Consider the following 9,859-nt stretch of genomic DNA (forward strand, 5'->3'; position numbering starts at 1 on the left):
CAAGTCCCGCAAAGGTAACCAGGTTAGTCTGCGCCGCTTTTGCCGTGCAGGCCGGTGGGGGTAGAGCAACGATGCTTTGCTTGTTGTCCTGTCCTCAAACTCTTAGGACCAGTCTTCAGAGTATGTTCCATTTTGCGTGGCCGAGCCTGGCTTGACGCTTCTGACCTCACCGCTTGAACCTCACGTTCACTCATCAGTTGAAAGGCAGAGAAGAGGGGGGACAGCGTTCCGTCTGGAGGCCGCTGGACCCCCAGTGTGCACACGCCCTCTCAGGACCACCTGCCTGCGGCGGCGGGGCCCGTGTCTGTGAATCAATACCCATGACCACGGGGCTGGGCTGCGCTCCACTCCGGCGCCAGGATCACCCGGAATCCCTGCCTTGGCCACCTGCCTGCTCTCAGGCCTCATTCACACATGTCTCCCCGTGGGCAGGGGTTGGCTCAGCCCCCAGCACCTGCCTGGGCCGGAAGGAGGGCAACTGTGAGTGAGCGGAGTGGGTTATGTACCAGCAGGGACGCGGTCAGTGTGGCCCGTCCTGGCTTTCTGAGTGGGTGGGAGCCGCGTGGCCCCCAGACTCACTTCTCAGATCCTGAGCCCACCCGTTTCCATTCCATGCCAGGCTGCAGGGGGCTTTCCTTCGCATCACCTCGTGTGGTTCTTTGCGTCGGGACCCCCTGGAAAGCTGCTCCCGTGTCTATAGAGGGAGCACGTCAGTTGGTGGGCACTTGGGGAGAGGTGGCTCTGGGAGCCCAGGTCCACGGCCCTAGGCCGGGAAGCCTTGAACTTGGGCCTGTTGGTCAGGATGCACATCCACGCAGGAGACCCTTCCATGTTCTCCAGGTCGGCCCATGGGCGTCGGGCCCCCGCAGAGCAGGGATCGGGCACCGCCGGCACAAGGGTGGCCTTGGAGCTGTGTGCAGAGCTGGTGTACCCTCGCGTGCGTTTGCTTCTGCAGCCGACAGTGTCGTGAACTCCTGCCTGTTTTTACAGACAGCGCTGTGGTTTGAGAATCTAGTCACGCGCTTCCGGCCTCTGCCAGAAGGGGGCGACGAGGGCAGAGGTCCCTGCGCCCTCCCTGGTAGGTGACACACAGCAGCTGCCCTTCTAGGGTCTTTTTCTTTGGGGCATTAGTCTTTCCTGTCCGGTGACTGGACCCAGGCTTTGTAGTCTGTGCCGCACGGCACGGGGAGGGGGCCCGTCAACGTGTCCCACTGCCACGTGGCCTGGGGCCCTAGTTCCTAAAACAGCTCTCCCGTAGCGCACGTCTTCCTGCGGACTCCTGCAGTTCATTCTTGGTTCCGAACGTTTTCTGTTCTTAATGTGCAAAGACACCGATTAAGAAAGGATGTCTTACGAACTACATTCCTGCCTTTCGTTAGAGGTTTGCGCTCACGACGCGGTGTGTGCGTTTGGTCATTTGATGAGTAATCTTAGGTCTGACTTAGAGACTGTTTTACAACTTTATATGAATGGAAAGTTCTTCCTAGAATTTTTTTTTAACTTCTGTTAGAGTCAACAGGTGTGTTTAAAGCTTTCCACTGTCGGAGCTGAGCAGAGCCCTGTGCTCAGGGCGGGAGACCTTGTGTCCATCTCTGACCCTCGGGGAGGGGCCCCAAGCTCCAGGGTTGCAGTGAAGGAAGCTCCCGGCCCCACATCAGCGTGGGGCACGTCCCCGGTCTTCTGCAGCAGGAAACCCGTTCTGGGAGGACATACCTTCGTGAGGCCATGGGCCACTCACCCTGGCCTGGGGCATCACTGCCCTGCAAGGGCCAGGACTGGGCAGGCAGGGGAGGGCACGCCGCCCTAGGCCCCTGTGCTTGTGAAGCCCTCAGGCAGGCCTTACTCCTTGTGCGTCCGAGGACGCAGAGCCGGGCACCCTCCCTCGTGCTCTTCTGAGCCGGAGCCGGGTCAGTGGGTTTTGGACCACTAGTTGCTTTCTCACTGAGGACCCAGGTCCTGGCACAAGGAGAGTGGGTGTAGGGCATGGTGGGGGGTCAGGACAGAAAGGGGGGGAATCAGTAAGCCTGGCAGCAACACCCCCAGTGTGCCCCAAAACTCCAGCCTTAGTGCATTCCTGCAAAATATCTGGGACTGTCATCTTGATGGTGGGAGGTGTAGATGTTGATAGATGGGGAAACGGAAGTGAAGTCTTAATTTACCCCATGCAGCCCCTGAAGGATAAGAAGTATGTGGGTGGCGTTTTGAATGTTTTGAGGTTTAGCTGCATACTTTCTGATTTAGAATTTTCGTTGGGATTTCCCCCAACAGTTGCAAAACTGGACCCCCTGGAGGACTGAGGCACTGACTCAGGCCAGTCGACGCCAACCCAGTCCTTCCCTAACTGAGCTCAGATTCTGGGGGCTTCTCGGGGGAAGCGATGCAGCCTTGGGACACAGCTCGATCCCGGCTGCAAGTTGGCGGGGGGCGGGGGCGTCTCTGTGTTTCTGGCAGTGGTTTCACTAGCCCCGTGCTCTACCAGCCCCACCTGTGCGCGTGTGGATGTGTTTTAAACCTAAAACTCGTTCCAGTCCTGTAGAGGCCGTGTCTGTCTGTACTGGTCTTACTGACTTATAATTATCACAAATAAATATTTTCATGGTGATTGTGTTGAAGTGTGATTTCTTTTTTTCAGAGGAGCTCCCTTCTGTGAACTAGGACCTAAAGCTGTGTTAAACAGCCAACCAAGCAGTGGTTACTGCCGGGGACGGAGGGCAGCCGATTCCCTCGGGGAAGGACCTGACATCCCTCTTTCGGGAAAGGACCTGCACTGTCCTGCCCGCCATGGCCAGCTGCCCTCTCCTTCCCGCCATGGCCAGCTGCCCTCTCCTGCTCTGTTCTCTGCCCTGGGAGGGCTGGTTTGGATGCTCTGGGCAGGGGGCTCCAGGCGGGCTTCCCACAGGATTGGGCTCCCTTTCCCGGCCCCTCCCTGCCTGGTTCTGAGGACCAGCTTCAGTCACTGACCAGCTGCTTCCGGCTTCCTTCACACCTGGGTGGTGACAGCTCTGGTCCTGTGAGCCCCGCAGGTACCTGCTCTCCCCAGGATCAGCCCACATCTCTGTAAATAAGTCCTCAGGTCGCCTCCGGGCAGCACCTGGCCCTGCTGGACAGGCAGGGCGGGGTGCGGGAGGACACGGGATCCTGTCCCAAGTGCCTCTGACTCGACCTCTCAGATCCGCTTCTGCCAACCGTGTGCTGCTCTGCTCACCAGCAAGGCCCTCCTGGCCCGGACTCCGCCTCCTGGAGACAGTCTCCCGTGGCTGCTGTGACACGTTCCCACTGTTGAGGAGCTTAAGGCAACACAGATGTATTCTTTCACCGTCTGGAGGTCAGATGTCTGAAAATGGTGGGCAGAGCCGGCTCCTGCCGCGGGCTCCGGAGACACTCTTCCCTGCCTGCCTTTTCCAGCTCTGGAGGCACCTGTGTTCCTTGGCTCGTGGCCCCTCCTCCACCTTCAGTCTCTCTGACACTGACCCTCCTGCGTCCCTCTCACGGGGACCCTGTGATGACGCTGGGCCCACCCGGCTATGCCAAGACCATCTCCCCATCTTAAGACCCTTAGCTTAATCACATGTGCCAAGTCCCTTTTGCTGTACAAGGTAACATCCACAGGTTTCGGGCACTGGGACACGTGTTGTATGGAACTTTCCAGGGGCCTCTGGGATCTCAGCCACACAGCGTCGTCCTATCTATAACTCTGCCTAAGTTAGGACACTGAAGAAATTCCCCACGAGGTGCAGACTCAGGCCGGCCCCCGCGGGGGTCTGAACCTGCCCAAGGCTGTCCCAGGCCCCCGCGGCGGTCTGAACCTGCACAAGGCTGTCCCAGGCCCCCTCCATGGTGTTGCTCTGCTTTCCCTGGAGTGTGGCTGTCATCCATGACCTTGGGGTACGGGGTAGGGGGGATGGGGGAGAGGAAGGGAGAGGAGAGTAGGCCCTTTCCTCCCTCTTCCATCCATCCCTTCCCCCCCTGCTGAAGATTTATTCAGATATAATTCACATTACATGCAGTTTGCCCACTTTGAGTGTAGAATTCAGGGTCTCGTTATAAAGGTGGCACCCTTGAAAAGGATGCTAAATTGAGCTTTGACTGGTGTCTCCCCCAAAATCAATGGTGTCCTCCAATAAGTCAGGGCCACCAGAACCTCAGAATGTGACCTTATTTGGAAATAGGATCTTTGCAGATGTACTAGTTGAGGTCCCATTGCATTAGGGTGGACCTAAATCTGGTAACTGAGGTCCTGATGGGATGAGGAGGGACACAGACACACAGAGGCAGATGCGTGATGCAGCCACAAGCCCAGGGACGCCTGGGGCCTGGCAGCCCTGGGAAACCAAGAAAATGGGTTGCGTTGAAAGTAGGGTCCTTAAAAGGGGAGGAGTGGGCCCTGAGGCCTGGGATGGGGACGTTTGGAAGGACACGTCCGAGGATCTTGAACCCCTAATTCCTCCAGGTGCCCAGCAGCCCACCACACTCGCCCTGGCTGAAAATCAGCTCCCGCACCTGGAGACCAAGCAACAGCCACACACCTGAGGCAGGTGCCTCACAGACCCACACTCTTCCCTTCCAGATGCACCTGTACCACCTGTGGAGCTCCAGGCCAGTCACCAGCCGGGTCTCAGCTAAGCGGAGAGGGAAGCATAGGCCTAGCGGCCAGGAATGCCCTACACGCCCAGGAAGTGCAGGACTGGCTCCTGGGTGCCGGCGGCCATGGGGAGCGTCAGGTGGGCAGGGGCCTCAGGGGTGGGAGACGGTGCAGACCACGTGCAGCCCAGAGGCTGAGCTCGCGACGGCCTTGCAGGCTTATGGCGCTCGGCGGTACCTGCAGGGTTACCACCTCTCCTGCCCACACCTGACCATCTCTATACCAGAGCCAGAAATGTGCGAGTGTGTCTGAGGACATCTCGAGCTAATGCTCTAGAATCGGATTCGCTGAAAAAAATGTATTCGTGTATTTATGTATTTATTCATTTCTGGCCGCGCCACGCAGCTTGCGAGATCTTAATTCCCCAACGGGGATTGACCCTCGCGCTCGGCAGCGAAGGCCCGGAGTCCTAACCACTGGACCGCCAGGGAATTCCCTCAAATCCTGTATTTTAGAGACAGGATAGAGTCACAGCAACGGAGGCGTGTGGAGCTGCGGTTAGAACACAGGCTCCTGGAATCCTGGGTCTACAGCCCGCCTGCTGTGACCTGGGCATCCCCCACCCCTGGCCGCTCAGGGGGAGGGGTCTCAGGCCACACGAGGCCCAGCGGGGGCTCCACCCTGGACAGCTCGCACCTCGTGACACCTCTCTACTGTGATTACGGCTTCAGATGAAGAAAAAACCCCAAAACAAAATTTGTGAACACTGAAAAAATACATACATTTAAAGATAACACAAGCCCTCCTTGAAAGTAATTTACTTAAGATCATTGACTGGGAGAAAAAAATGAACACAATGAAAATGAGGAATAGAGACACCGGAGAGATGCATCCCCCCCGCCCCCCGAGTGGCACCGCGTGAGGTCCCAGACACAGGTTGGCAGTGGAGAGACCCACATGGGCGACGGGCTGTGTGCAAAATCGGGACTAGAAGTAGGTCAGCTCGTCGTGTCTGCCTTTGTGGGTCTGGTAGCTGGCCAAGGCCAAGGGCTTGTTCTCGTGTGGGAGGCTTTCAAATACTCGAATGTGCACGAAGTTATCATCATCCACTTGAACCTGGAAAGACAGTCCAGTGAGGGGCGGGCGTGGCCTCTGACCCCTGCTCCACTGGCCTCAGCTGGACTGGGAGAAAGGCCCTGGGTGCCAGGAGGCCATGTCCCTTCAGGTGACCAGCGACTGGGCTGAGGACATTCCCACCTTCCTCCATCGAGTGCACGGGACGCCCTCGTTGCCCCAGCCAGCACCCAGCACCCACACTCACTCCATCAGAGCCCCGAGTCCCCGAAAGGCTCGGTCCTCCCCTCCAGGAGGCTGTGCGCACACGTGCGCACGCACACACGTGCGCGTGCACACGCATGCTCATTTTAGATGGCCAGCAACCCCCTGAAGCTGGGGGCTGCCACTCGACCCTCTTAAGCACTCCTGCCCAGGCACCTAGGCGCCCCCAATTCAGGCCAGACCCTCCGAAGAGGCTGACATCCCACCTTGATGAAGAAGACCCTCCCGGCGACCACCTGGCTCTTGAACTCCACAGCCTTGAACATCGGGAACTTCTTCTCCTTCTCTTCCAGCTGGGCCCTCACCTGGGGGAGGAGAGAACGGAGAGACACGTGCACTTACTTGAATTAAGTGTCACGGCTGAACTCTGATGCCGGCCCTCTACAGACTTTCTATAACACGACTGTTCTTTACAACTGAGCAGACACATTAAATTGTCAGCTCTGATGATAAAGTATAGAAAACAGCTCTCTAATTCTGCCGAGTTTCAACGGTACTATTTCTCTGTATCATTTTCCCCTTCTTTTCCAAGCATGGAATAGTTTGATATTTTCATCATCATGACAACGTATGTAAGTTCATACCCTGTTTTTCTCTTTTACTTAACAGACAGTTCATTGCAAAGAGTATATATAGTTTTTTAATTACTCTTTTAAATTCTTTTTTTTAATTTTTGCTGCATCGGGTCTCAGTTGCCGAACGTGGGCTCTCCCTTGCGGCGTGCGGGCTCAGTAGTTGTGGCGCACAGGCTCAGTAGTTGTGGCATGTGGGCTTAGTTGCTCTGTGGCATGTGGGATCTTAGTTCCCTGACCAGGGCTCAAACCTGCGTCCCCTGCATTGGAAGCAGGATTCTTGACCACTGGACCACCAGGGAAGTTCCTAATTACACTTTTATTTGTTTATTTTTAAAGAAATTATATTTATTTATTTATTTTTGGCTGCATTGGGTCTTCGTTGCTGCTTACGGGCTTTCTCTAGTTGCAGCGAGTGGGGGCTACTCTTCGTTGCGGAGCACGGCCTCTAGGCACGCAGGCTTCAGTAGCTGTGTCACACGGGCTTCAGTATTGTGGCACACGGGCTCAGTAGTTGTGGTGCATGGGCTTAGTTGCTCCACGGCATGTCGACCTTCCCAGACCAGGGACTGAACCTGTGTCCCCTAAACTGGCAGGAGGATTTTTAACCACTGCACCACCATGGAAGTCCCTAATTACTCTTTTAAAATGGAAAGCTAAAACAGTTAAAAATGTTAAACTAAATTTAATATTAAATCTAATCTTCCATCTTCTAGATGTGCCTTAATTCTCTTAAGAATTCCCAATTTCTTGTGACAGATAATGCAGCAGATAACACTTTTGCAGGGAAAAATGCTTTTCTGCATTTTTAGATGATTTCTCTAGCGTGCAGTGCCTTTGGGCGGAGGCTGTCCCTGATCCTTCGTGTCAGACGGTAATCACACTTTCCGATGAGTCCTGTTTTCCAGGGTCTTGGCCTTTTGGGAACCGAGCATTCTGATGGAGGAAGGAGGGAGCAGGTTGTTCTGTCTTGACTTTAAAACCTAATCTAGTTTCAAAGTGCTCCGGCTGCTCTCTGGGTTACCGGCAGGCACTAGAGCGCGCTGACTCTGCACTGCAGTCACTGGACTGGTCCTAGAGGGCCGGAGGATTTCACTGAAGCCCAGAAGCGGCTGCTTTGGGAGCTGAGGGGGTCACCGCCACGCATGCCAGCGAGTCCCTGTGGCAAAGGCCTTCAGGGAGGGGGGCTCCCTGTGGATAAGGTGGGCAGAAAGGACAGGGGGAGGGTCAGGCAGTGAGAAGGCGGGCCGCCTTCTCTCCACACAGCTGCCATGGCTCCCACGGCGGTGCGCGTGTCCCCAGGGGCTGGTGCCCACCTGCGTCTGAACACTCCCCCGTGGGGCCCTTCTTCCTGCCAGGTGCCTGCCAGGTCTGCAGGGAACTGACCCTGCAGACAGTTTACAAGACCTGGGGGGTGAGTGACACCCACAGACCCTCCTGGGAGTCTGAGATGGAATCGTCTCTCTCTCTGCTTCAGGAGGGCTTGCACAGAGCCCCCGCCCTGTGCAAGGACTGATGGCTTGAGAAAACCCTAAAGGAGATGGTGGAACAGAGCATGTGCGGGCGGCGAACGCCAGGCCAGGCCACGGCCTGTGGGACGGCAGGTCACTGACACCGCTGCCTGCCGGCCAGGAGAAAGATGAGCTGGGCTGTAGCCAGGGGGTGTGCAGAAGGCCCCGGGTCACTTAGGAAGCTGCCAGTTCCCGGCCCTGAGGGGACCAGGTGGGGCAGAGGGCCAGGAGGGCCCTAGGACAGGGCTGGAGGAGACGGGGGCGGAGTGCAGCACCACGACGTCCTTCTGACCCGGGCCGGTCTCTGGCCTCTGATCTTCTCATGTGCAGCCCAGACTGTCCCAAAAGCGTCAGTACAAAGGGCCACCTGATGGTGCCCATGCCCCTCACAGAGACCACCCAGCACAAAGGCAGCCTCCTTGTTCCCAGGGGCAGTGAGAACAGTCCACTGACATATCACTTTCAAGGAACTGACCCCAAATGAAGGGGCCCTTTGAGACAGTAACCCTTCCCTCCCAAGTGAGCTAACAACACATTTAAAGTTCACATGACAAGCGGGGAATTCTCAGGCCTGGAAAACCACGAAGAGGCGGGAAGGGGTCTTGCTTGTCAAGAGCCGACTTTGCTGACACACGAGGATAGGCAGGGCAGGCCCGGCTCCTCCCACCCTCACCTGATCCTTGGGTGCAGGTGCCTTCCTCGGAACACGGCCCGACAGCTGCCCAGGGTCCGAACCAGGCTCTGCCTCCGTGACCCAGGCTGGACTGCGTTTCGAAGCTGTTCATTTGGAGAGAACCTCAAACGTACACGGAAGTGCTAGAATAACAGCCTGAGTCTAGGACGCCTGTGGACCCTGTCCCCGGACTCACTCAGGGTTACTTCACCCCTCCTACTGTACCGTTTGCTCTCTACTTTTCCCCAACGGGCACGTCGCGGCCCTACCCCTGTGGACACCTCCGCTCGCGGGTACGCTTCCCAGGCGGGGAGGGGCATCGGCCTGCGCCCAGCCCGGCCCACGGCGGGATGCGCTCGCGCGCACCGCCTCTGTCCCAGCGGCGATGCCTACGGACTGCCCGGGCCCCCAGGACCCCATCCGCCCCCCGGGGCCCTGACCTGGTCGGCGATGGCCTGGGTGTCGGCCGTGGCCGGCTGCGTGGGGGTGGGCGCGCCGCACATCATCTCGGCGGCGGGCGTGGACACCAGGCGGCGGGCACTCGGGAGCAGCGGACGCGCACGAGCACCGAACTCCGGCGGGAGCAGCTGACCGAAATCAAGCCGCCGGACCTGGCGCGGCGGTCACGTGACGCGCGGGCGGAACCACGGCGCGCGGCTGGGGGGAGTCCGGGACCGGAAATGGCGTGCCGGGCGCCCGGGACGGGAATGGGGCGCGGGGCGCCCTGGTAGGGATGCGCCGTGGGCGGGAGCAGGCCGCAGCCTGGGACCCCCGGCAGGCACCTTTTCGGGACCAAGGGTCGTGTGCTGTAGGGCTGGCCCCTCTCCCTGGGTTTGGTGTCAGCCACCCCCGTCGGCTGAGTCACAGGGCGGGATGGGGGCGCGGCCGCAGGACTCGGGGAGAGGGTGGGCGGGGCCCTGCAGGATGTGGGTGGGAGCGCGGGCGCGGTCCGCAGGTTCCCGGGAAGGGTGGTGCTCCGGGTCTCGCGGTGGCTGGGCGGGCGCTGCCCCGGGCACTGCCCTGCGGGGGACCTCGGGGGTACCGGCCCGGTGCGGGGCAGGGCGCGGGGCGGAGTTGGCCCATCCTGACTCCTCCCTGGCCTCCCGGACCACACAGTGCCCCCAGACCCCACTGTCCTGTCTTGGTCTCCGGGTCCCCACAGTTTGACCCACTGCGTGAGATG

General features: G+C 58.5%; 1 protein-coding gene across 1 annotated transcript; it reads right to left on the reverse strand.

Moving 5' to 3' along the window:
• Positions 1-5,385: 5,385 nt before the first annotated feature.
• CSTB (cystatin B) lies at positions 5,386-9,464 on the reverse strand. Its single transcript, XM_060151025.1, has 3 exons — positions 9,117-9,464; positions 6,127-6,225; positions 5,386-5,698 (listed from the first exon to the last, which is right to left on the reverse strand). The coding sequence occupies exons 1-3, from the start codon at positions 9,180-9,182 to the stop codon at positions 5,570-5,572; spliced, it is 294 nt and encodes a 97-aa protein (XP_060007008.1). The 5' UTR covers positions 9,183-9,464; the 3' UTR covers positions 5,386-5,569.
• Between the last annotated feature and the right edge of the window lie 395 nt (positions 9,465-9,859).

Source organism: Lagenorhynchus albirostris, chromosome 5 (genome assembly GCF_949774975.1).
Source record: "Lagenorhynchus albirostris chromosome 5, mLagAlb1.1, whole genome shotgun sequence".
Lineage (NCBI taxonomy): Eukaryota > Metazoa > Chordata > Mammalia > Artiodactyla > Delphinidae > Lagenorhynchus > Lagenorhynchus albirostris.

Bases quoted from the DNA above. Each gene is read 5' to 3' on its own strand.
- CSTB (XM_060151025.1), bottom strand. From the start codon at position 9,182: ATGATGTGCGGCGCGCCCACCCCCACGCAGCCGGCCACGGCCGACACC. The intron at 6,226-9,116 runs GTCAGGGCCCCG...CTCCTCCCCCAG, and splicing joins CCCAGGCCATCGCCGACCAG to GTGAGGGCCCAGCTGGAAGA. The intron at 5,699-6,126 runs GTGGGATGTCAG...CTGTCTTTCCAG, and splicing joins GGAGGGTCTTCTTCATCAAG to GTTCAAGTGGATGATGATAA.